Raw genomic sequence first — 27,804 nt, 5'->3', positions numbered from 1 at the left:
TAAGCATACTTGCCCTGTAGCAATAAGTCTAAACAAATAAAAACTGTAGTACAACTCTAGTAGGACAATATCAAAAGTAGACAAGGGGTCTTTAAACATTTCATGGAATGGGGACAGCAGATGGCATAATGATTACATCATTTGACTTCCACATAGTTGACCATGGTTCGAGTCCTCGACCTGGTGGCTTCAAATTCACACTGGGCATGTGTGCATGTGTGTCCAAAATCCCAAGAGGAGGATGGAGGAGAAGGGACTGTGTAGTAAGAGGAGGATGGAGAAGGGTCTGTGTAGTGCCCATCTCCCCTGGGGGTGATTTTTTGCTTTCTATTTCTCTCTCTGGTGTGTGCACATACCCTACAGCAAAAAATCTCAAAATTTTTTTCATAGAAAATGTATATTATAAAAAAAAACACGTGGATTTAAAAACATTTTTGCATAAAGATAAACTCGTACTTTGACTCCATTTTCCACAAACCTCTTAAAAATCTCTTTGAATACTGAATGTCATGAAACCAGATTGCAGACCGTGGTTACTTCTGCCTAAGGGGACTAAGAGAGACCTGACAAGGCAGGAAGACTGTGAGGCAGGACAGGGGAAAGCACACTGTAGGCATTATCTATGGCAGAGACATCTGAGAACATGCCGACGCTTAGAAAGCAGCAAGTGGAGTCAAGGATACTTCAGGAAAGATGTAGGAGATGAGGCTGGAAAAAGCAGCTTAGGGTTAGAAGGACCTTGACAGGCATGCTTACAGATTGTCTTCAATCTACAGGCAAAGAGATTCAAGCCCTTAACAGTTTTAAAGAGGAGGAAGAACTTAGAAAAATGATTTGAAAAAGTTCACTCCAGGGGCAATACAGAAGATCAACTCATTCACTTAACAAATATTTGTTAAATACCTACTATGTAGCAGGCAAAGTCCCAGATGCTGGGGAGACCACAGAGACCAAACAAAAATCCTTGTCATCCCCAACTAAAATCTGAGTGACAATAAGAAATAAATGAGTAGAACACATATTATGTCTAAGCTTAATAGGCCTTAGGAAGAACATTAAAGCATACAGAGGGATAGGAAAGAAATGGGGAGGAAATTTGATTCTAATGAGAGTGTTTCAGAAAGGGCTTATTGGAAAGGTTAACACCTGAGCAAATCCAAAATGTGCGAGGGTGTAAACATGCAGTTTTACCGGGAAGAGAAACCTAGGCATGGCAAGAGTGCTGGGCAGGCCCTTGTGTGTTCATGGAATAACAAAGAGAATGGGAGAGCCGAAAAGAATGAGTAAGAGGGAAAACAGTTTAGATGACCTAGGGCAGCTGGTCCTGCTCCCTCTCAAATATCTACACTCCAATCTCTAGAACTTGTCAATGTTACTTACATTCTATGGCAAAGTTGATTTTGTAGATAAAATTAAATTAAGAATTTGAGATGGAAAGATGATACTGAATTATTTGGGTGGATCCTAAATGTTATCTGTATATTCTTTTTTTTTTTTCCTTTGGAGAGGTTTTTTTGATATAGGGCACATGCACTCTCCAGAAAGAGAGAGACAGAGAGACAGAAAGTGAGAAATCATCCCCCCCCCCGGAAAAATGGCCATGCCACAATCCCTTCTCCTCCATTTTCCTCCCAGGATCTTGGGCACTCACACATGTACCCGGTGTGAGTTTAAGCCACCAGGTCCAGGACTCGAACTACGGTCGACTACATGGGAGTCTAGTGACATGGCCATTATGTCATCTGCTGGTCCCAAATCTGTATATTCTTTTAAGAAGGAAAGAGAAGATTTGGCACAGACACGCAGAAGACAGGGTGAGGTGAAGATGGAGGCAAGGATGGATGTGATGAGGCCACAAGTCAGGAAATGCTGCCAGACAACAAACACTGGAAGAGATTCTCAGCATTTATGGGAGTGGAGCCCTTCTGACACTTTGATTTTGGCTCACTGATGATTTTGAAATTCTGCTGTCCAGACAGTAAAAAATAGATTTCTGTTGTCTTAAGTAACCAATTTATGGTAATTAATTACAACAGCCACAGGAAACTAATGAAGAACCGTATGATGAATTAATCATTAGTGAAAAGGGCAGTCATGAGGAAATAATAACACTGGAGGAGAAAGATTATGAACTTTAATACTAGGACAACTATTGACAATAGAGAACAGATGAGAGATCAAGATGCTAAATTGTGAGATTTACTTTTAGATTAAGTGAAGACAGCAGGAAAAACCAAAAATCAACAATGATGTCAAGGTCTCTCAGTGATTTGGTAGGTAGACAGTAACAAAATCAGGAAATTAAGTCAGAAATAGGAATAAATTTAAAGAGGAAAGATAGTATAGTTGGGTAAGATATGTAAGATATGTTATATTTACAATGACCTCAGAATATACAGAAACCAACATTTATCAAGCAGCTACTAAGGAAGAGATTATTTACACACATTTTCATTTAACCACTATGACCTTTTTATGAGGTAGATGACTCTCCTCCCATTTTACAGATGCGAACACTGAAACATAGAGTTAGCTAGTGGTAGCTCTTTATCTTTCCAACATGCTATTCCAGAATGGAAACACTGTTAGAGAATCCACAAGAAAAGGGAAGTTAGATGCTGAAGCTAGAAATATAGCAGAATTAACTAAGAAGTGGTACTTGAAGCTGAACAAACATGGACACTGCTCGGCTTAAGAGACAGAGAACACAGCAGCACTGCCATCGACTCCAAGCACTTTGCTGCAGCTGAACGTTGTTTCTGTGACATGAGCTATGAAGAACTAGAAAAAATATTAAAATCACTGATATCAGAATAATACATACATAGGACAAAGCACCTTACAGGGGATAAAAACACCAGTTTTAAAAAGAAAACATGTTAAAGCATTAAACTCTTCAGAAAATAAAGCAGGAACATCTGAACAGTAGAACACCTGGTGGGAAAAGCCTAGACTTACTGTTGGATCCTGTGTCTCTCTGAGTTTGTGCGTAAGTGATAATAATTTGTTCAAAGATTCCTGAGGCATATTTGGGACCTGTTTTATGAGGAGAAACAGAAAGAATAAATTACCAAAGGTGATCAATAAATAAGAAATTATGACTATTTAGAACTACGTCTTTGTTTTTCTGTATTTTAATTTCTTTTAAACATTCAATCACTATACATCACTATAGCTTGTAAAGGGAATTTACCCAACATGATTACACTCCACCCAAGTCCACATGAAGATACTATACATGTTATCATCAACAGACAATCCTCCATTTCGGTGTCCCATAAATGTCTTGCCTCTCTATGTTTCTCCTTGATTCCTTTTCATCACACTCTCCCCCTTGTCCCACCTCTTCCTATACTGTCTTCAGTATCCTTAACCATTTTTCATGCTTCTGTACCCTCTAATCTTTCCATTTCCACCATAGAGTGAGGACAGCTGGTATATACTAAGTGGAGATATACAGTGTCTCTCTTTCATAGCTTGGCTTGCTTCACTCAGCAGTAAATCTTCCATATTCATCCACTTTATATCAAAAATCAGGGCCTTGTTGTGTTTTATGACTGAGTAGTATTCCATAGAGTGAATACATAGGAAACTCAAGCTCAACCGGAAAAAAAGAAAAAAGATCAATCCAATTAAAAAATGAAAAAATGAGCTAAACAAACAATTCTCTAAGACATATGAACATCCAAAAAGCATATGAAAAAATGTTCAACATCCTTCATCATAAGGGAGATGCAAATCAAAACCCTAAGGAGAGACCACCTAACCCCTAATAGATACTTGAGGGAAATTCACCCAATATCTGGAAATTAGAAAGTAGTAGATTTGACATTTACAGTCAACTCTAAAGCCTATGCTCTTAACCACAACCATGTATACAACAAAATCAAAAATTGATCAGTTTATTCTGGTATTTCTAGGGTGATGAGTGCTTTTATATAAAAAGTTAATAACTCGTGACTTAGAACAGCACTGTCCAATAGACTCTTCTATGATGAAAGAAATGTTCCTTATGCTATCCAGTCAGAATGGCTAAGATTTTAAAAATTTGGATAAAGTTGCTTATTGAACTTCTCACGAATCCCTGAAGTCCCTATTTTCACAATAAGAATCAGGTAAGTAAACTAAACAACTTCTCTATATACAATTTTATCACGAGGATAAAACCAAAAAGCCTCTAACTGAATTAAAAATTGGCATATAGTAAACCTAGAAAGAACCTTTCCTATATTACCACTTTCCATTTTTGTTAGCGTTGGCATGATTTTTAAATACTATTTTAGACATTTTCTTACTGAAACCAAATTCTGTTATTTAATAGATATCTTACGTATACGTTCACTAAATAACAAAATGTATCTTAGTGTGAAGAATGAGTACTCAAGGTGCCCATTTTACAAGGACTTGTAAAATAGAACTTGAGGGAAATGATCAGCATAGCAATAAAAACTCCAAAGAGAATTGCTCAAATAACACACATGGATTGCTTTAAATTATAAAAAAAACTCTAACCTAGTTAAATACTTAAACTATAAGCAGTAACAAGTTTAAAGATTTAATTTTAAATGGTTATAAAGAGACATTAGAAAAAGAACTAGTATAATATGACTATTTCAAAAGTACACTGTTCACGACTCCTTTGGTCATTTAAATAACTAATTTTTTAAACTTCTAAGTTCTATTTTGTACCTGCTTTATATCATTTACATTTTAAATCAATCCTACACAGCCACCATGGCACAAGTGGTAGGGTACCACAGTGCAAGCTTGGGGCTGCACAGGGACCTGGGTTCAGTTCCCAGGGCAACCTAAACAGGCAGATGCAATGGCACTAATTAGGAGGCTAGGGCAAGTGGACCATGACATGGCAAGACCCTGTCAAAATGTTTATGCCTCTTTCCTCCCTTTTTAATTCCTTCCCTCCCTCCTTCTCTCATTAAATCATGAAAATATTACCCTCATTTTCAGATGAAGAAACTATGTTGGAGTAATTCCAATATCTGGAAGTTAGAAAGTAGTAGATCTGGCATTTATAGACAACTCTAAAGCCTGTGCCCTTATCCACAATCATGTACACAACAAAACCGAAAATTATTCAGTTCATTCTGGTATTTCAAGGGTGATGAGTGCTTTTATATAAAAAGTTAATAACTAGTAACCTAGAACAGCACTGTCCAATAGACTCTTCTAGGATGATAGAAATCTTCCTTATGCTATCCAATACAGCAGTCAAAAGTTCCTCACGTGGGCCCTTAAGCACGTGAAATATGACAGAGAAACTGAATTAAAAAAAATTTTTTAGGGAATCAGCTGATGGCGTAATGGCTACGTAGCTGAATTCCCATGTACTCAAGTGCAGTTCAAGTCCTAGATCCGGTGGCTTAAACACATGCCAGGTACATGTGCATGTGTGCCCAGGATCCTGAGAGGAGAAAGGAGGAGAAGGAACTGCAGCATGGCTATCCCCCTTGGGGGTTAATTTCTTGCTTTCTCACTTTCTGTCTCTGTCTTTCTGGTGAGTGCATCTGCCCTATAGCAAAACAAACAAACAAACAAACAAACAAAAACCTCTAAAAAAACCCCCCAATTATTTAGCATGGCTAGTGTTACCACATTCAATAGTGCAGTTCTAGAATGCTAAAAAAGGGGGGAGGGGCCAGCAGGTGGCGTGGTGGATAAGGGTGCTGGACTCCCACATGGCCGACCACGGCTCGAGTCTTGGACCTGGTGGCTTTGTTTCTTTCCCTCTCTCACTCTCTCTCTGTCTTTCTGGTCAAATTGAAAAATAAGATGAATGAATAAATTTTAAAAATTAAATAAATAATTCTTTTTTAAAAGGGGGGAGGGGCAAATATAATGCTTAGTTAAGGAAGACACTGAATACTGAATAATGAATCATGAACACACTAGAACTCACCCAATAATCAGGTAAATGTAGAATAAGTTACAATTCTGAAGGGCTAAGAATACTTAGCATTTTCTATCAGATCTAAGAAATGATCATATATTTTGCCTGTGTTTACAGGAGAACTTAAAATAATCATGTACTGGTCACAAATATTATACAATATCAGCTTATAAAACCCCAACCCTGGCACAAACCATTGCTTTTGATATGTTGACTGGATACAAAAGAAAAAAGAATTCCAAAACTGCCTCCACGTGAGGAAAGAGGAGAGACGAACTACATCTCTGGTTCTCAGAGGGTGGTCCTCAGACCAGCAACACCAGTATCATCTGAGGACGTTAGAAATGAAAATTTTCATATACCATCCCAGATCCACTGACTAAACAACTGTGGACATGGAGTCCAGAAATCTGTGTTTTTCCAATCCCTCCAGATGGTTCTGAAAATTGCTAAAGTTTGAGAACCACTAATTTACCCCATTACATGAGGAAATTTAAAAGTAAGGGAGGAGAAAAAGCTAAAACTGTCCAACACTGCTCCAACATGTATCAGAGTACATTAAAAAGAGAACAGTTGTAGAAAACAGGCGAGTGTGGTCTCACTCTTACCATTTCCTTAATCACTTGGATTTCTTCACTTTTGACAAGTGGTTTCATATAATGGAAAAAGAACATGGTTAAGAATTCTGGTCCCAGCCACTGCTGTGTTGTGCTTCCAATAACAGGGGGTTCTGCCAAAGCAATGATTCTGAAAGATGGATGGATAGGAAAAATGGATCTAAAAAGGGGAAAAAAAAAACAAATCAGAAAATATAACCTTCCATGTTCAAAATTCGGTTATGATAGCTGAAGCCCAGGTACTGATGAGTCTATCACACTGTTAATAAAGTCAAAGCTATTATGCAAAGAATGAGCTTTAAGAAAAAATTAGGACATTCTAAGACTCTTAAGATTAAAAAAGAAAATAATCACCTACTGGTTATAATATCGGCTTATGAAACTCCAGCCCTGGCACAAACCATTGCCTTTGATACGTTATTATGCCTACAGTAAGTTTTCTCAATAGTCCCTTGAAATAAAGTCCTATCCAGTTCATATTCATTATATATAGCTCTTCATTTATTTAAAACCCCTTCAAAATTTTGTCTTATAAAAACCTACTCTATGTCAATCAAGAAAGACCAAGAAGTATGATTTAGAATGAAGAGATTTTATACAAATCAGAAAATTTAAGCAGCATATGGGGTTAGATTATATTTAAAATTTAGGTTGACAATAAGAATACTTAAATATTGGGGACAGTAGGTGGGGAGGTGACTCCTACATGGTTGACCATGGTTTAAGCCCTAGATCCAGAGGCTTGAAAAATCACACATGGCATGTGTGCATGGGTACCCAAAATCCTTAGAGGAGACTAGACAAAAGGGATTATGGCTTGATTATTTCCTCTGGGGGTAGATTTCTCACTTTCCCTCTTTCTATCTCTCTTTCCAGCGAGCATACAATGCCCTATAGCAAAAACCTTAAAAGAAAGGAAAGAAAAAAAGAATACATAAATGTTAAAATAGTAAATTGAAACTTTGATTCACTCTTTTGTCATTTTTTATATAAAATGTTAAAAAGTTTAAAGTGATCTATTTTAAAAATCTCTGTTAAGAAAGTTGAGGAAAAACGTAAATATTCTAGGATACAGAGATAAATCAGATTAGATTTCCTATGGTCTATGAAATGAATTGTTTTTAAAGGAAGGACTAGAAACCTCTTATGATCTAATCATGTGGGTCATATTGTCAGTTTTTATCACTTCTACTCAAAAAACTGCAGAAATAGGCTTTTAGAGGGTAATTCAGCTCTTGGTAACAGAAAGGAGAGCTAAAACTCACACTTGCCAAGATCTTCAGAAAATTAGAAACATAGGTAGATAGTTAGCATTTCACCAATAACTACTATAATACAATCCAACAGTTTCGTAATCACTTAGCTATAACACCAGAAGCAGGACATGGGTACGGAGAATCAGATGGTAACTAAGAAGAGTCTGGATAAGAGAAAATCCCATCAATATAATGGGGGTGTCCACTGAATTCCTGACTGCATGATCTGGAATTTTAGAGCTTACATCGTGAATTGTAAGCCAGTAAAGAGCAACTTTTAGAAATGGCCGTATGCAGGCCTAGATGAATTCATAAAAGCTACCAGATTTCATTTCATTCCTTTAAGTAGGAGGAGAGAAAAGAAAACTTATTTACAGATGTTTCAGCTGGGAGCTGTTTTGGAAAAAGAGGGAAGGATAACAACACAGACTGTGCCTGGAAACCCTGAGGAGTGCACTGTCACTCAGGATTGCTAGTAATTAGTCACATGGCAGAAACTGGACACAAAGATCCCGTGATGGGAAAGCTAAAGAAGGAGGTTATTCCTTTGTCTACATCTACTAACTAATTTGCTATAATTGTGAAAATTCTCCCTCAAGGCCTGGCAGCAGATGTTAAATTCATCCTTGATTCTCCTCTCTAATTCGTGGGGCAAAAGACGATAGGAAAGGCAGAGCCTGGTTTAGCTGCACAAAAATAAAGCTACAGGTATAGTTTTTTTAACTTAAAATGGTGAGGGATACCAAATCATGGAATAAATAAAGTCAAATTCCAGGCCAGCAGGTGCTATGGTCGTTAAGGCACGAGATTCCCACAGGGTCTACCACAGATTAAGTCTTGAACCTGGTAGATTGCTTTCTCATTTCCCTTTCTCTCTCTCTCGCTCTCTCTCTCATGAGTGTACATGTCCTATAGCAAATTTTAAAATAATAACAATAAATAAAGTTAAATAAATAATTCTTTAAAAAATAAATGAAGTCAAAATCCAAAGGCAAGCCAAAAATGGAAGTCCAATTCACAACCTTAAACCTGTAGGTTAGGAAGCAGGTATCTCAGCTGAGATATAAAATGAGCTGGAATTAGAAGAGCAACTAATAAGAGCAAGGTAGGTGGTTTAAGTTTTTAAAAGGTGATGGTCATTACCTGGAACATGTACTGTCTATGGCTTGCCTTTTCATATTGACTCTAGCTGCATACCGGAGTGTTTTATGCCAAAATTGAAGGGGACAGTTTCTGAGAGAGCTGATGTGTTAGGCAAAGAAGTGTATTCTTACTAAAAACACAGCCACTAAACTTCCTGAATAACAGGAAAAGAAGGGCATTTTTGTTTCCTAGGTTCTCCTCAAAGGTTTCCTTACATACAAATAAGTCATATGGAAAGTCACTTCCTGATGATGATAAATTCCTCAAATCCAAAAGTTAGGGAGCAGAGGATCTACCATGTTGGGTGATGATGAACTGGCGAGTAATTCAAAGGCTGAAGAAGAGATTCATAACTGAAAAGAAAATAGTACTACTAAAATTTTAAATCAAGGCTAGGTTTAATTTGACTAGAATTGACCAAAAACAACAAATGAAAGATATAGCTTAGCTTCAGATAAATACATAATATTTCCTAAACACTAAAAAGTAAAAAGACCTCTTTAAAAGATTTCTAAAGATTTTAAAAATAAAAATATTGGGGTCAGTATATTTGTGGACATAAGAGTATAGTTTTAGAGAGTACTTTCTTTTTTCTTTTTTTTTAAAAAAAATTTGCCAGAAAGCACTTTCCAATGTTTCTCAGAAATAAAAAGGAATGAACTAGCAATACATGTAGCAACATGAATGATCCCAAAATAACTAAGCTAGGTGAAAGAAGGCAAATGATGAAGAGTACACATTGCGTGATTCCATTTATCTCAAATTCTAGAAGATACAAGCTATCTACAGTGACCAAAAGCAGATCTCTGACAGTAAGAGAGAGTGAAAAGGGCAAGAAGAAGGCCTTATGAAGGTGTATAGGAACACTTTAGGGATTGAGATGCAGTCATTATGTTCATTGTGAGGATGATTTCACAGATACGTATAAATATCAAGAATTAACAAACTGTACACAACTCTACACAAAATGTAAGACATCAATTACACCTCAACCGGGCTTTTGATAAAATGAACAAACAGTTTGATAGACTCCAATCTTGAAGGTATAAATAAACAATACATTTTTGTTGAACTTGTATATTAAGAAACTTGAGAGGGTGATACAGATTTCTATAAAAACATCATTCATAAGTGAGAAAAGGATTTTGTAATTGGGCCTTCATATTAAAACATTAGTTGGGAACCAGCAGTTAGCGTAATGGCTATGTCACTGGACTCCCACATAGTCGACCGCAGTTCACGTCCTGGACCCGGTGGCTTAAAACTCACGCTGGGCGCATGTGCATGTGTGCCCAAGATCCCGAGAGGAGAATGGAGGAGAAGGGATTGTGGCGTGACCATCCCCCCTGGGGGGAGATTTCTTGCTTTCTGTCTCTATGTCTCTCTCTGTCTGTCTGGCGAGCGCATGCGCCCTATAGTGAAAAACCTCTCAAAAAATAAATAAATAAAATAAAACACTAGTGAACACAGAACCTAGAGTTACACAGTTTCATATGCCGTTATCTCCTTTTTCTATATAGCGTAGCAAAGTGCATGGACACATGGCTTAAACATATTTAGAGCACACGAGGCCTAGGGTTATAGTTGGAAGAGAGTAGATGCGAAATAAATAAATGTGTATTGCTATTGTCAATGACCATCACTGCAAGAAAAACTTTGAAGACCTTTGATGACAAAAACAAAGGTAAGTGATAGCTAAAAAAAATAATGGTCTCCCACCACAAAGCTAATCTATTTATGGTCTTGAATAAACTTATGAGAGGAGGTGTATTTTCTGTATCAAAAAAACAAACCCAAAATATAGAATTAGTAATTTTATTACTTCACAGGCACAGGTTTAAAACAGTTCCTGGGCCATGAAAATGTTTGGGATTATTTTCAAAATCAGAATTTCCTCACGGCTTTGGGTTTTGAAAATCAAACACAAAGACCTTGGTGTAAAATCCTGGATCTATCTTGAATTTTGTTAAAAATACACATAGCCTAATTTGCTAGTAAAGAGATGCTGAGGTTTCTGGAAGGTAGAAGAGAATGCGCAGATCTTATCTTCAAAAAAAAAATGGATAACAGTAAAAGAGCAATAAAGACTAAGAGATTATAAACTGTTTCGATGAAAAATAGCAACAAATAAAAATGAAATATTCAATAAAAATTCAAAAACATTGAAGTATATACAACTAAGACTAAGCCACTAATCTTTATTGTTTCCTGTGATAACCAGAAGTCCTTTCTTGGCAAAACAGTTAAAAACGCACAGAAACTCCTCATCTATGACCTGACCAACAGCAGGAAGGAACACACTTAGCAGCCTATAGTATTTGTACTCCCCCTTTTCCCCAGAAACGTTTTTCTCATCATAAAAAGTTCTATTTTTGTCTTCACTTCCTGCAAGAAATGCAGGCATGGTTTCAGCTGTGTATGTGTAGCTGTCGAACTATTTCTAACTATCACGTCCACAACATGCTTGGTGTGCTGCAAGAAGAGAAGACTCCAACATTTTTAAGGACATGTGAAGCATGTGATTACCTGAAAAGAACATAAGAGCCTGCAGAGCACTCTGGAAATGATATAAAGTGTATGATCTTGGTAAAGAATTAGTATACAATGAAGGTCAGGGAAGAGTCAAATACGATTGTTTAGAAGCTGGGTTCCACACTATGAAGCTGAAATGGCTGGTAGCCCACTGCTAAACGCTGTTAATTTTAAGAACCTGAACTTTCAGACACGTCATTAGAAGACATCAAAGTATTCCTGATTAGTAGGTTCATCTAATGAAACATTGCCAGTTCAGAAGGTACTTAAAACTGTGTTAATAGAATTACCTTTACCTGAGTCTTCTAAAATTTATCCCATGTTAAGATATATTCACTAATTCAAAAACATTTAGAAGTAGCATAGTATGTGCTACATATTGTGACATTAGAAACAAAGAAATGGGGCCAACTCCATAGGCTAGTGGTTAAGGGAGCCAAATCCCACATGGTCAACAATGGTTCAAATCCTGGCCCCAACAGCTTGAAAAACATGCTAGGAATGTATGTGCGCAGGCTCAAAGTCCCAACAGGCCAGAGAAATAGGGGAGAAGGGATTGTCGTAGCATGACCATACCCCATTGAATGGGGAGTCTTTCTCCCTCTCTCCATCTGTGTTGGGTACACACACTCTCTAAAAGAGAAAAAGAAAAAGAAAAAAAAAAAGAAAGAAAGAAAGAAATTAAATAAAACAGAAGCAAAACAGAAAGTCCATATAACATTAAAATTCCAGCTTCTTGTTGTTTTGTAAGATTTAACTGGAGCCTTGCCTTTCCTTTGAATATGTATGATACTGATAAATTCCCATTTGCAACAAATTGAATGTCTATGTTACTTATAATCAAAGGAGTCTTGCTATATACAAATATAAAAATTGTTCCTATCTGAAAGGAGAATCAGGTATCTAAATTAATAAAATTGGAGGCAAAGAAACTCTTAAATATGATTGGCCTTGGAAAACCTGATGGCAGAAAGGAACGTTAGAGAGTGTCACAGAGAAGGTAACTCTTGAAGGAATAGCAGAAGTTTGATATGTTGAGATTAAAGACGATGATAGGCATGTGTAGATGTTGGGCCCAAACACTGTAAGTGATGAAGCTATGAAGGAGTTTAACAGTGCTGTGATCAAATTTATGGATTAGACATTTTAAATGTCTAGGCTAAGTATGTGGAGAGGAAGTGGTTTGAGGAGCTCAGAAGAAATATGTTTGTAGAAATGAGTTCAAAATTTCTCTAGAATACCTAAGGTGGGACATGCAGTAGTCACAGATTACTCAGGGCACAAACAAAATTAGAGAAAACTTTTCAGAAATGCTCAGTATATCAGTAACAGGTGAGAGCAGAAGAGTGACTGATTGCCCAAGGATAAAAATAGGCTAAGTAGAAAACCTTTGGGAGAGGGCTTTCTTAAACAGTACTCTGACACCTTTCCTAACCTCTCATGGCACAATTACTTGTCACTTCTTCTGTGTTCCCAGAGCATTTTGTACAGACCTCTAGTCTAACATCTAAAAACTGTATCATAATTATTTATTTACAAATCCGTCTGTCGTTATATGCAGTACACCACAGAAGGCAGTTAACTATATCATTTAGAGTTGATACCCTAATAATGTTAGACCAGAAGGAGACAAGTAATGTTAATAATCAATAATGAACACTAATACTTTCCAAATCAGTCATAGCATCAGTATATAGATAAGAATCACCTGGGTACTATTCTGGGCATGCAGAGAAAGACTCCATGGATTACCACTATGATATTCAAGTTTGACAAAATCACCCAATCACTGTAGTTGGAACAAGTGCTTTACAGTCAACTCTCAAGAGGTATTACTTTACAAATTAGTAGAGGGATTTTTTGGAATTCATCTCCTCCGCTGGAAGTAGGAGATGTATTTATTTGCATAAGAACACGGAAGCTGTTCTTTCTATTAGGCAGCTGCAACTGATAGACCATTCCTGGGCATTACCCATAGCCCTCTAGAATCTTTTCCCTTTAAAAAAAAATCCAGGTCATTCTACCTTTGACTTTTTTCTTCTATTTTCAAATTTCCCTAACTTAATAAAGCATTAATAAAAATAAGTAAAATAGGGACCAGCAGTTAGCATAATGGCTATCGCTGGACTCCCATATAGTCGACCACAGTTCGAGTCCCGGACCCGGTGGCTTAAACTCAGGCCGGGTGCGTGTGAGTGTGTGACCAAGATCCCGAGAGGAGAATGGAGGAGAAGGGATTGTGGTGTGGCTATCCCCCCTGGGGTGATTTCTCGCTTTCTGTCTGTCGGTCTCTTTCTGGCGAGCGCAGATGCTCTATAGCAAAAACGTCTAAAAAAAAAAAAAGAAGTAAAATAAAAAGATGAGCTTGTGTAAGACTATCAGAGAAGATAATTACTTTGGTGAAATTACGTTATGTGATTAAGTACAGAAATGACAAACAGAGATGACACGGGTCGTGAGTTTCTAATATGTAATTCAAAAGCTAATTCCAAGAGTGACATATTAGATATAGACCACATATGGGATCAACCCATGAAAGATAACAGCTCATATTACTTACAAGAACAACTTATGAAGTAAACTAATTTCCTCACTGAGCACAAATTTCCTGCTTTTTATATTGTGTTATGTCCTTTCAGGCAAGCTGTCAACCCTCAACCCAATAAACAACAGCTTTGAAAGAAATATCGTAGACTGCATTAAGAGAAGAGTTCATAGCTGGCCCCATAGTGCAGTGGTAAGTGCTGCACCTTGCGAACTGGGCCCTACATGGCTGACCACAGTTCAAATCCTGGCCCCAGCATCTTGAGAACACACTGGGTATATGTACACACCCCAAATCCTGACAGGACAAAGTGAGGAAAAAAGGACTGCGTATGACCATTCTCTACTGGAGAGTGTTTTGTTTTTCTTAATATTAGTCCTTAGCCTTATTTTTTTTTTTTAGAATTGCTTTATTTAATTTTATTTATTTATTTATTTTTATTTGACCAGAGAGGGAGAGAGAGGAGAGGGAGAGGGAGGGAGGGAGAAGGAGAGGGAGAGAGAAAGCGAGAAAGCAAGCTGCCAGGTTTGGGACTTAAATCTCAGTCAGCTATGTGGGAGTCCAGCACCCTCCACCAAGTCACCTACCTGCCAGCCCCAGAGAGTGTTTTCTTTGCTATTGAGCATGTGTGTTCTCTCTCTCTGTCTAGGTAATATATGTACCCTCTAGCAATAAGAGAAAGACAGTAAGAAGGAAAAGAAAAAGAAGAATGTAACCCTTTATGGCCCTAAAAGAGAATATATTTATGTTCAGAAGGACAAAAATGGGTCACAAAATTACATCAAAGTTAACTAGGAAAAGGAAAAGAATTTTTTTTTTTTGGAGAGGTTTTCGCTATAGGGCGTGTGCGCTCGCCAAACAGAGAGCGACATAGAGACAGAAAGCGAGAAATCACCCCCCAGAGGGATGGTCACGCCGCAATCCCTTCTTCTCCATTCTCCTCTCGGGATCTTGGACATGCACGCACACATGCCCGGCGTGAGTTTTAAACCACCGGGTCCGGGACGCAAACTGCAGTTGACTACGTGGGAGTCCAGCGACATAGCCATTACGCTAACTGCTGGTTCCCAAGGAAAAGAAATTTACCAGCTAATCCATACCAACAGAATAAAGCAGATTTTGTAACATGACTGTACATAATTTTTAAAAAAGGAGAAAAACTACTCTCAGTCGTAAGAAAATAAAGTGTTTTGTTTCAAGTGAAAAGAAGAAATACTGATTAGAATTAGGAAAGGCATTAGGCTTTCAACTGGTAGAAAGCCTAATTTAGACAAGACTGGAGGATCACTCTTGGCCATCTCACCTCTGAAAAGTTAAGGCCCCACAAATGGACAGAACACAGGAATGAACAGAAGAAAATTAGAATTTTAGCCCAGGAGGGTCAACATTCATTTAACTGATGAAAGGTACAGGAAGAGAGACTAGAGGAAATTGGGGAAATCTCTCCCATAAAGAGATGTAAAATGAGGTTGGAACTACGAGGATAAAGGGCAAAAATTCAGATTAGGGATTGTCACAATACTCCATGGGGAAACGATGAAACGGACAGAAGATGTACTTGAAGAATACTGGATGGGTCTGGATGTCTGAGAGGACATTTAGACAAAAGCGAAAATTTGAGATGAAAAAGCGATATATCTGAAAGGGCTGCAAAAAGTGTGTAGAAAATAAAATTAAAAGACAAGTTAATTTTGGTGTAAAAAATATTGAAATCTATGCATAGTTTTCTCAGAATACATACGTTTTGAAGGCCCTCTCAACTCTCTTGATGTTCCTATTGTATTATTATACAAATCTCTATTCTAACATCAAAAGTATATGGTAGGGGCCAGCACAGCAGGTGGTATGGTGGTTAAGACACTGGACTCCCACATGGCCGCCAAAAGTTCAAGTCCTAGACCTGGTGTTTTGCTTTTGCACTTTCCCTGTCTCTTTCTCTCTCTCTCTCTCTAGTGAGCACATGTGCCCAATAGAAATTTAAAAAAAAAAAAAAAAAGTAAAATAAATACTTTTTAACACTGCATTTAAGTGTGTATATATAAATATATATATACATATACACTTTATATATATACTATATATATACTTTATATATATATGTGTATATATATGCATACACACACACTTTATATATATTCAGATGTTGGTAATTATTAACTTTAGAGAAAATAAGATGTATACAAGAAGAAAAAAGAACATAGTATACTAAATGTCACAGCTGTGGCTCCTTATGTTGTTGTAATAATGTAAACATCGAGGGGCTAGCACGTAGTAATGGGCTAAGGCACTGGACTCCCATATGGATAACAGCAGTTCAAATCCCAGACTCAGCAGCTTGAAACTCACGCAGGATATGTGTATGTGTGACCCAAATCCTGAGAGCAGCATGGAGGAGAAGGGATTGCGGCATGGTCACCCCCCTAGAAGGCGATTTCTCACTTTTTCTCTCTCTGTCCCTTTGGCAAACTCATGTACCTGATAGGAAAAAATCTCTCTAAAATTAAATGAATAAATAATATTGTGAACATGGACAAATTTCTTTTTTTAAAAATGGCTCAAGTTTCTTGAAGTTTAACATTAATGAAAATTCAAATGAAAAATTTAAAAAGTAAATAAAAGGAAGCAAACATTATGATCTCTCTCCTCATCTGGAAACAAAGCAAGCTGGTCTGTATCCATGAGAGAGATGAAAGTCAGTAGTGATGCACCGGGCGCGCGTGCGTGTGTGCCCAAGATCCTGAGAGAAGAATGGAGGAGAAGGGATTGTGGTGTGGCCATCCCCTCAGAGGGTGATTTCTCGCTTTCGATCTCTCTGTCTCTCTCTCTGTCTGTCTGGCGAGGGCACGCGCCGTACAGCAAAAACCTCTCCAAAAAAAATAAAAAAGAAAAAGAAAAAGAAAAAGAAAAAGAAAAAGAAAAAGAAAAAGAAAAAGAAAAAGAAAAAGAAAAAGAAAAAGAAAAAGAAAAAGAAAAAGAAAAAGAAAAAGAAAAAGAAAAAGAAAAAGAAAAAGAAAAAGAAAAAGAAAAAGAAAAAGAAAAAGAAAAAGAAAAAGAAAAAGAAAAAGAAAAAGAAAAAGAAAAAGAAAAAGAAAAAGAAAAAGAAAAAGAAAAAGAAAAAGAAAAAGAAAAAGAAAAAGAAAAAGAAAAAGAAAAAGAAAAAGAAAAAGAAAAAGAAAAAGAAAAAGAAAAAGAAAAAGAAAAAGAAAAAGAAAAAGAAAAAGAAAAAGAAAAAGAAAAGAAAAATAAAGGCAGTAGTGATGAAGGTGGAAACTTTGAGAAGTATCACTCTGAACCAAACTCTGAACATGATGCTCAGGGCCACTCTGTTCCTGAAATTGTATTCATTTGTGAAACTGCTTGTGACCATTAGGAAGAACTTGGGTACTTTTCATAGAAAAAGGTTGTCATTTCCTGAACATTTGGCAACAAGTAAAATGTTCCTGGTGTCCTAAGGAAAACTGCAGGGCAAACTTGCTGTGAGCTATTGCCCATGCTTTGATTCATCTCTCTGAAAATGTAAACTGCTCCCTGACTGGTGATTCACATGCAAATAATGTACAAAAGTTGACTATTAGAAGCTGAAGGTATGAAATGAGAGTGATCTTCATAATTTACCACTCTAAATACTGAAACAAATCATTCACTGGGCTGTAGTGTACATCTCAGAAGCATTGCAGCTGTGTCATCAAATGAAATTTTTAATAACTCATACAAAAATGGTAAGAAATTGAACATTTCCCTTCTAGGAAAAAGTCCCAAGGAAATTTTTAAACACATTTTTGCTTAAAACAAACACAATAAAAAAAAATACTAATTATCTTTAATGGAATATTAGTATGTTAAATATGGCAGTAAGCCCTTTGGAGAGAGGGGAAGCTTCAATTAGACAAAGTCAGATTAAGTGATAAGAAATTTCCCATTGCACAAATATCTAACTATGTTAAATATTCATGGAAATGTGGGATCAGTAGATGGTGCAATGGTGATATCACTGGACTTCCACATAGTCGACAGAAGTTCAAGTCTTGGACCTGGCAGCTTAAAACTCATGCTGGGCATGTGTGCATGCATCCTATAGCAAAATGCATACATATATTTTAAATATAATATATGTTAAATATGCTATATTATATATATATTAAATTATATTTTTATGGAAATGTGACATGGAATGTAACTAATAATTACCAACTTCCTCTAAAAGGAAGTATAGTATGCAGCTCAAAGAAAACTTTTCCCTCAAACTTTTTATTTTGAAAAATTTCAAAGCCATAGAAAATTCCAAAGAACAGAATGCAAACACCTATATATTCTTCACATAGATTTTGATGATTGCTAAGATTTTCACTGCATATGTGTTCTTTTTCACATGATAGTTCTTTTTCATTCTGTGGTGTGTATGTTTGTATGAATATATAAGTGTCACGGTTTTTTTTTCCTGAAACATTAGAAAATTTTGTCTTTTTTTTTTTTGCTTTATCCCTTAAGTATCTCAGCCTCTCCTAGAATAGGAATATTCTCCTTCATAGCCACATTACTATATGATACTTAAGAAAACTAATATTAATTCAATACCATTATGTAATATCTATAGTTCACATTTTAACTTTTTTTTTTTTTTTGGAGAGGTTTTTGCTATAGAGCACGTGCGCTCGCCCGAAAGATAGAGTGAGAGAGAGAGACAGAAAGTGAGAAATCACCCCCCAGGGGGGATGGCCATGCCACAGTCCCTTCTCCTCCATTCTCCTCTCGGGATCTTGGGCACACACGCACACGTTCCTGGTGGGAGTTTAAGCCGCCGGGTCCGGGAATTGAACTACAGTTGACTACATGGAGTCCAGCAACATAGCCATAATGCCAACGGCTGGACCCCACATTTTAACTTTTAAAAATTATCTTCTATAGCTATTTTCAGCACTAGGATCAAATCAAGTGTCAAACATGGACTTGCTTATTACATCTCTAGAGAGCTCTGTAAATTACTCTACATCATGTGGTATACTCCAGTAATACTGATGGCTTCCTAGGAGACATGGCCCAATTAATCGTGAGCCCAGCTTTTGTTTTGCTGAGGGGATACAAACTGTGAGGCCAAACTCAATTGCTAATAGCAATGTTTTCATAAAATTAAGCACTCATTTAAAACTAAGACTGAAAGTGCAAAGTACAAAGGGGACTTTTGTAAAGTATGAATATATTTTGATGTCAAAACTTTTTGAAATCCACACATAGTTTTTTTCAGAATACTCACTTCCCATGATCTTGTTGAAAATCTACTTTCAGGGCCAACAGATGGCATAATGTTACATCACTGAACTTCCACATAGTTGACCACAGTTCGAGTCCGGGACCCAGTGATTTAAACTCACACTGGACACATGTGCGTGTGTGCCCAAGATCCCGAGAAGAGAATGGAGGAGGAGGGACTGTGGCGTGGTCATCCCCTCTGGGGGTTGATTTCTTACTTTTCTTCTCTCTATCTCCTGCTAGTGCATGTACCCTATAGCAAAAATCTCTTTAAAAAAAAAGAAAAGAAAACCCACCTTCATGTATCTTGAATAGCAATTTTAAATTTTATTATTATTATTATTATTATTTTAATTTGCTATAGGGCACATGCACTCACCAGAGGGAGACAGAGACAGAGAGAGGGAAAGTGAGAAGTCAAGCCACCAGGTCCAAGACACGAATCTCAGTGTGCCATTTGGGAGTCCAAGACCTTCACCATGCCACCTGCTGGCCCTGCAACCTTAAATTTTAAGAAACACCAAACTATCTGCATCTTAGGACATTGAAAGCTATCCAAAATTATCTTGGCATGATCCTAGGTTTAGAAAAATAATGGATGATATTGTTAACTTAACAAGTTAATGATAAGAGTAAGAATATTGCAGCCAAACGTACCTCTTCTGTAGTTGCTCATCAGACATTTGCAGCTCCTCTTTTAAACGCATATACCTGTCTTGTCTCAACAGCCTAGATCCATCATAGAGGCTGAGCTCTCGGTCATGAATTAACCTAATGGGATATGGGGAAAGTCAGGAAATGAATTAATCAGTTTTGAAAACTGAAGCTATTAGAGGTAAAATCACTTAGTAAATGTTTTAATCATGTCTATTTTTTTCTAATATTCCTTTTATGTATATAACGATTTTGCTGCAATTTCTAATTTACATATAACAGTAGTACATCTACGTAGAATAGAGTGTAGTTTTTCAAAGCATGAAACAATGTGTGATTATCAAATCAAGAAAATAAACATACCCATGATCTCTGACATTACCGTTGTGCACAAATGAAATTTGCTCTACTGGTTCATTGGAGATAAGTATTAAACTGTCACTAACTTTCTTTATTCTACTGCACTCTAAAATTCTGTATCTCATTCCACTTATTTATATGTACTGTTGTATCTGCTAACTAAATTTTTTTCAATCCCTCCCAGCCCATCTCTTTTCCAGCTCCTAGGAGCCACCAATTTTGTTAGGCAGATATTTCCAAATTTCATGTTTACTAGTGGTATTATACTCGGCAAACTGTTGGTTTCTGTACTGGAGGGCAACAGTATAAATGGTGGATGTGACGGAGGGCAGGGGGAGAGGAATAAGAGGAGGAGGAAAGGGAAGAGGAAGAAGACAGGAAAAGGAGAAGGAAGAGAAAGAAGAAAAAACAGGGTAAGAGAGTCACAGGCTAGACATGAGGTGCACATCAATGAACAAGGCAGCTGGTGCATAGTCCCTTAAGTCTAACGTAACTCTTTACAGGAGCATAGTATTAAAATATTTCTATCTCTGGAATTACAAGTTTTAGATTTTTAAATGATTCATAATGAAAAAACTACACTGCTATTTTATATGCCAACTCTGATGGCAACCTAACCATTTAGACCACAAATGGCACTGTATTCCAAATGTTGCAAGTGTTGAAAAGCACTGTTGTAGATCTTACCCCAACCATCCAGTTTCCTGATGTCATGTTAAAGTTGTCCTACACAACCTCCATTCTATAAGCACTGAGGGGAAGGGAGAGTGTGTAAGGTAGAGGTTTGGAGAATAGGCAGTTGAGTCAGTCAGACCTGCATTCACCTCTAGCCCTGCACCTTACTTAATGACATGTGAGAGGGAGAAAACTACTCTCCAAACTTTTATTTTTTATAAAATTAAGATAATAATTAACCTCATAGTGATGCTATGAAAATTAATCATACTCTTGGCTATGCATTAGAATCTTCTGGGACGTGTTTGAGAAGGCCAATGCTCAGACCTCAGCCTCGCTGATACATCAGAATTTGTGGAGATAGAGCCCAGGCATCAGTATTTTTTAATTCCCGTCTCACAAGCAGATTACAAGGTTGAGAACCTGGCAAATACTGGCTTAGCACAATGCTCAGCACATAGTATGTACTCAATTAATGGAAGCTGCTGCTGTTGCTGCTGCTGCTGCTGCTACTGTTGCTAATTGGCCAAATATGCAAGAAATAACCAATAAAAGGGGACTAAGTATTCTGTATTCAATTTTTTAGAAGAGAAAATACTATAAATGATAGAATGATTATGGTGAATCACTGAAAGTGTGTGATTTTATTTTAAAAGGCTCTCAAATTGAATATGTGTTAATACAATGCATCTGGGACCTTTAATTATACTTGTTATCTATACCTTGTCAAGGATAAAAAACTTTCAATAGTTAGTTGGAGAAATGAATTATTCCATTTATTTGACCTTTCTCAACGAGACAAAGTTAAAAATCAACATCTACAAGTTATAGAAACAAGGTGAAAAAAAATCAGTATCACAAATCTCCTAAAAAATGACACAAGATGGAACTATTTCCCACGGAAGTTACACAAGAAGAATCTTCTCTCAACATTAAATCCTCCAGAAGTTTTAGGAATGGATGTATATTTTTCCCTACCTAAAGTCAAATAAGAAAGCCATAGTTACAGAAATATTCAAGTTTGTAACTATAAGATTTTATAGCCTATGTAAAATATAATAAAAAACTATGATACATTTTATATAAAAACTGTGTTTTCTCTCTCTCTGAGAAAAAGATTCCACAAGAAATGAATAATTTAGATCCGTGATTCACAGGAGTTTGTAAACAGCTCTACTTGTAGAAATTCAGCTGTGCAACTTGTTACATACAGAAAGTCTTTCAAAATTACTACTGAGAAGTGCTTTTTTTCCCAACATCTACACACATTAGAATTTTGCTATAATAGTTGCAAAGTGATAATTATTTGGAGTCTTACTGTGCTGTATTTATAAAAATTAAAAATCTGCTATTTTACTTGGATGTAGAATCATGAATATACCAGGATCTACATAACCCAGTTTTAAAAACAAATGAGAGAATTTTGTGACTATAGATTGAATTGGCGTGTTATATTGTGTGAGTGTGTGTGTGTGTGTGTGTGTGTGTGTGATTTCTGTTGTGACGAACCTTTGCAATACAGCAAGTGTGCCCGCATTGACGCGGTGAATGCCATCCAACAGGACCAGCTTGCCTTCCAGAGCGGCATTCACGAGGGGCGAGGACCGCCAGGCGGTGTCTCCGTTTGGAAGGGTGTATCTTTGCTGTAGCAGATCACGTGCTGTCATATCCTAAAACCAGACCCCAACACCCACCAAAGAAAATACAGAATTAATTTTTAAAACATAGGTGGTAGCTTATTTATTGGGTCACTGGAAAAGCCATGACACATTTTTGTATAAGAAACCATAAAAAATATGTCATGACTTTTCTGATGACCCAAATAGCTTTATAAAGTCACTTCTCTCTGAATATAACATCCCATAGTACTGGGAAGTCATCTTTTTCCAATTCACCAAAAACAAAACAAACAAAAAAACAACTTCGGAAAACTCTTTTTGGTCATTTGAGGGTCTGTGTGTGTTTGTGTGTGTGTGTGTGTGTGTGTGTGTGTTTGTGTATTAACCATTCACATAATACATTAAGAATTGTTTTACTTTGTCCTTTTATTTAGTATTTCCCCCTTCTTAAAATGTTAATTTAGATAATGGCAGTAAGAACCACTTGACTTTAATGGAATTTAACTCAGTCAGTTTTACTCTTGCAGGGACCAAAATGTGTTGATTTCATTTTAAAATGAGAAGCCTTGCAAACTCGATATGCAGAGAAACATGTCAGTAATGTGCAATTTCTTGCAGTTGATGAGTTCTCCTGAAAAGCAACGCTATGGACCATCATGGTGACTCACTGCACTTAAAGAGGTTTGATAACAGAGGAAACTGATGAGGACAATCATCAGATGAGGTACAGGAATTAGAAACAATAGCATGGCACTTACGAGCAATTTCTTAAAGCAAACACAATGTGCTAGTACTGAAGTAGTGTAACAGACTTATGCAAACTATTAATAGTTGTGATATATAAGAATCTATCTACTGTAAACAAATTTGATGCTGTAGAGTATGAACAATTTTTTCTTGCATGTGTTACTGTTGAAGAGGACAGTTTCTTTTCTGTTATCAGCTTCATATACATTTGTACCACACATATCAGTTAAACTTAACAGTCACTTTTATCTAATACTGTAAAGTCGTTAAATTCTTTAATACCCATCCCAAGTTCTAAGCACATTAAAAAAAATTATTTTTAATCACAATGGCAACAAATCTGCATATAAACCAAGACGAAAATGTAAGACTTTATTATCTCAGTTTTCTCACTATCGACAAAATTCTGAAATAGAAAGTACAAATAAGCTTGTATTGAATCATAAAGACACACAAGGAACAATAACATTCAAACTCAAAGCTCCCTTAGTTTTAAAGGGCTGGCTTTGATGCAGTGTCAAAATTTAATCTCTTTTCATAATTTTACTTAATTCTTCAACCATGGATTTTTTTGGTTGTGTGCTAGAGGACAGACACATGCACTCAGAGAGACAGAGAGGGAGAGGAGATAGTACACACCCTCTTCCCTTGGAGAATAATCATATCACAATCCATTCTCCTCCATCTCTCTCTCCCCTTTTCAGATTTCAGGCACGCATGCACATGTACTTGGTGTGTTTCTCAAGCCACTGGGTCTGGGACTTGAACCTCATGGTTGGCCATGAAGAATCCAGTTCCCTTAACCTACCAGGCCATGGAGTCAGTCTCTCAACTACGAATTTTTAATTCTATGCAAATCATATAGACAATATTAGCTGCCAGTGACCATTACAACAGCCAAGATAAGTTTGTCACCATCACCAGAGTTTAGTGAGATGTTGCATAGTGGCAATGAGACCATTGCCAATGAAGAAAAATAGGACAAAATTTTTTGAAAAACATTTATGGACTATTTTCATAATCAAATCCTGGCCCCCAAAATCAAGTGTATAAACATATATGTATGTGTACACATACATATATATGTACACACATACATACATACAGAAATGCACATAGAATCTTTTTAAAGTTAATATTAAAACATAGTAATTTTTAAAAAAATCTTTGTGCTGATTATTCCAGAAAACTATCTGCTGTAGTTATATCATACATTGTCCTAGAAAATTAAATAAGCAAAAAACATGCTTTAGCACAATGGTTCAAAATCAAAGCTATCAGGAACAGCTTAGGATCTACCACCATGATGGTTCTGATTGAGTAGGTCCAATGTGGGGCCTACACTTGTTTTTTATTAAACATTATGCAGATAATTCTGATATATCTCGAAGGTGAGAAACACTGCTTTAAAAGATATTAAATTGGACAGACCCCACGGCCTAATGGGTATGGAAGCAGGCTCTCATATGATCGACCACATGGTTCAAGTCTAGAATTAGCAGCTTGCAAAACACACCTGGTTATGTGTGTATGCATCTCCCAAATCCTGACAGGATAGAGAATTGTAGGAGAAGGGATTGCAACGGGGCCATACCCCATTGAGGAGAGCTTCCTCCCTCTCCCACTCTCCTAGACTATCTCTGGTAAGTGTACATACCCTCTACCAAGTTAAAAAGACTAAGTAAATGAAATACATTAAGTTAATGAGAATCTTTGTCTCATATGTACATACCTTCCTTATTTTAACAGGATTTATGAGATTACACAGGATATATAAAATACACAACAAATTTGTATACGTTAAAAATAAGGCAAAAAAATCTAGAAAAATAATGACAACGTAGACCTTGTTTCTCTTAAGCACTCTTTCTGGAATTCAAAGAGAAGGTAACATGATAAAAACACTATGTCCATATGTTGAAGGAAACAGATAGATATTAATTTTGAAAACCTCAGTTACTGATGAAAACATGATATCCTGTCTAATTTAGCTTGAAAGTCTTTTTCACGGACCCAGGAAAAGGAGATAAGGAGATGTCAACTCTCTTTTTTTTTTAGAGGTTTTTGCTATAGGGCGCATGTGCTCACCAGACAGACAGACAGACAGACAGAGAGACAGAAAGCGAAAAATCACGCCCCCCAGGGGGATGGCCATGCCACAATCTCTTCTCCTCTGTTCTCTCGGGATCTTAGGCACGCATGCACACCGGGTCCAGGACACGAACCACGGTTGACTACATGGGAGTCCAGCGACATAGCTATTACGCTAACTGGTGGTCCCAAGGAAATGTCAATTCTGGCATAGGTTCAGACAACTAAAGAGCGAAGACTAGCAACTGGTAACATTAAAAAAAAAAATTCAATACAGTTTTCCTCATTCTTACACTAACATATCCCAAATCGCCATTCAATGAACAATATGAAAAGCACTGTTTCATTTAGTCATGAATCTTTTTTTTTAATTACTTATTTTATTTATTATTATTTTTAAAATTGTGTTATAGGAAACATGTGCTCACCAGAAAGAAAGAAAAAACAAGCTGCCAGGTATGGGACTCAAACTGTGATCAGCAATGTGGGAGCCCAGCTGTATAAGAAACCATAAAAAATATGTCATGACTTTTCTGATGACCCAAATAGCTTTATAAAGTCACTTCTCTCTGAATATAACATCCCATAGTACTGGGAAGTCATCTTTTTCCAATTCACCAAAAACAAAACAAACAAAAAAACAACTTCGGAAAACTCTTTTTGGTCATTTGAGGGTCTGTGTGTGTTTGTGTGTGTGTGTGTGTGTGTGTGTGTGTGTGTGTTTGTGTATTAACCATTCACATAATACATTAAGAATTGTTTTACTTTGTCCTTTTATTTAGTATTTCCCCCTTCTTAAAATGTTAATTTAGATAATGGCAGTAAGAACCACTTGACTTTAATGGAATTTAACTCAGTCAGTTTTACTCTTGCAGGGACCAAAATGTGTTGATTTCATTTTAAAATGAGAAGCCTTGCAAACTCGATATGCAGAGAAACATGTCAGTAATGTGCAATTTCTTGCAGTTGATGAGTTCTCCTGAAAAGCAACGCTATGGACCATCATGGTGACTCACTGCACTTAAAGAGGTTTGATAACAGAGGAAACTGATGAGGACAATCATCAGATGAGGTACAGGAATTAGAAACAATAGCATGGCACTTACGAGCAATTTCTTAAAGCAAACACAATGTGCTAGTACTGAAGTAGTGTAACAGACTTATGCAAACTATTAATAGTTGTGATATATAAGAATCTATCTACTGTAAACAAATTTGATGCTGTAGAGTATGAACAATTTTTTCTTGCATGTGTTACTGTTGAAGAGGACAGTTTCTTTTCTGTTATCAGCTTCATATACATTTGTACCACACATATCAGTTAAACTTAACAGTCACTTTTATCTAATACTGTAAAGTCATTAAATTCTTTAATACCCATCCCAAGTTCTAAGCACATTTAAAAAAATTATTTTTAATCACAATGGCAACAAATCTGCATATAAACCAAGACGAAAATGTAAGACTTTATTATCTCAGTTTTCTCACTATCGACAAAATTCTGAAATAGAAAGTACAAATAAGCTTGTATTGAATCATAAAGACACACAAGGAACAATAACATTCAAACTCAAAGCTCCCTTAGTTTTAAAGGGCTGGCTTTGATGCAGTGTCAAAATTTAATCTCTTTTCATAATTTTACTTAATTCTTCAACCATGGATTTTTTTGGTTGTGTGCTAGAGGACAGACACATGCACTCAGAGAGACAGAGAGGGAGAGGAGATAGTACAAACCCTCTTCCCTTGGAGAATAATCATATCACAATCCATTCTCCTCCATCTCTCTCTCCCCTTTTCAGATTTCAGGCATGCATGCACATGTACTTGGTGTGTTTCTCAAGCCACTGGGTCTGGGACTTGAACCTCATGGTTGGCCATGAAGAATCCAGTTCCCTTAACCTACCAGGCCATGGAGTCAGTCTCTCAACTACGAATTTTTAATTCTATGCAAATCATATAGACAATATTAGCTGCCAGTGACCATTACAACAGCCAAGATAAGTTTGTCACCATCACCAGAGTTTAGTGAGATGTTGCATAGTGGCAATGAGACCATTGCCAATGAAGAAAAATAGGACAAAATTTTTTGAAAAACATTTATGGACTATTTTCATAATCAAATCCTGGCCCCCAAAATCAAGTGTATAAACATATATGTATGTGTACACATACATATATATGTACACACATACATACATACAGAAATGCACATAGAATCTTTTTAAAGTTAATATTAAAACATAGTAATTTAAAAAAAATCTTTGTACTGTTTATTACAGAAAACTATCTGCTGTAGTTATATCATACATTAAAAAAATCTTTGTGCTGATTATTCCAGAAAACTATCTGCTGTAGTTATATCATACATTGTCCTAGAAAATTAAATAAGCAAAAAACATGCTTTAGCACA

General features: G+C 36.6%; 1 protein-coding gene across 1 annotated transcript in view; it reads right to left on the bottom strand.

The window, feature by feature from the left end:
• The window catches only part of VWA8 (von Willebrand factor A domain containing 8), a gene marked incomplete at its 5' end in the record, with an annotated part of 402,506 nt that overhangs the window by 261,526 nt on the left and 113,176 nt on the right, over window positions 1–27,804 (bottom strand). The window contains 4 exon segments of the mRNA XM_006155509.3: window positions 2,959–3,036; window positions 6,517–6,685; window positions 19,906–20,019; window positions 22,447–22,607. Coding sequence (XP_006155571.2) covers window positions 2,959–3,036; window positions 6,517–6,685; window positions 19,906–20,019; window positions 22,447–22,607 — 522 coding nt within the window.

Source organism: Tupaia chinensis, unplaced genomic scaffold (genome assembly GCF_000334495.1).
Source record: "Tupaia chinensis unplaced genomic scaffold, TupChi_1.0 Scaffold000458_2, whole genome shotgun sequence".
Lineage (NCBI taxonomy): Eukaryota > Metazoa > Chordata > Mammalia > Scandentia > Tupaiidae > Tupaia > Tupaia belangeri.
This window is presented reverse-complemented; position numbering and strand designations above follow the sequence as displayed.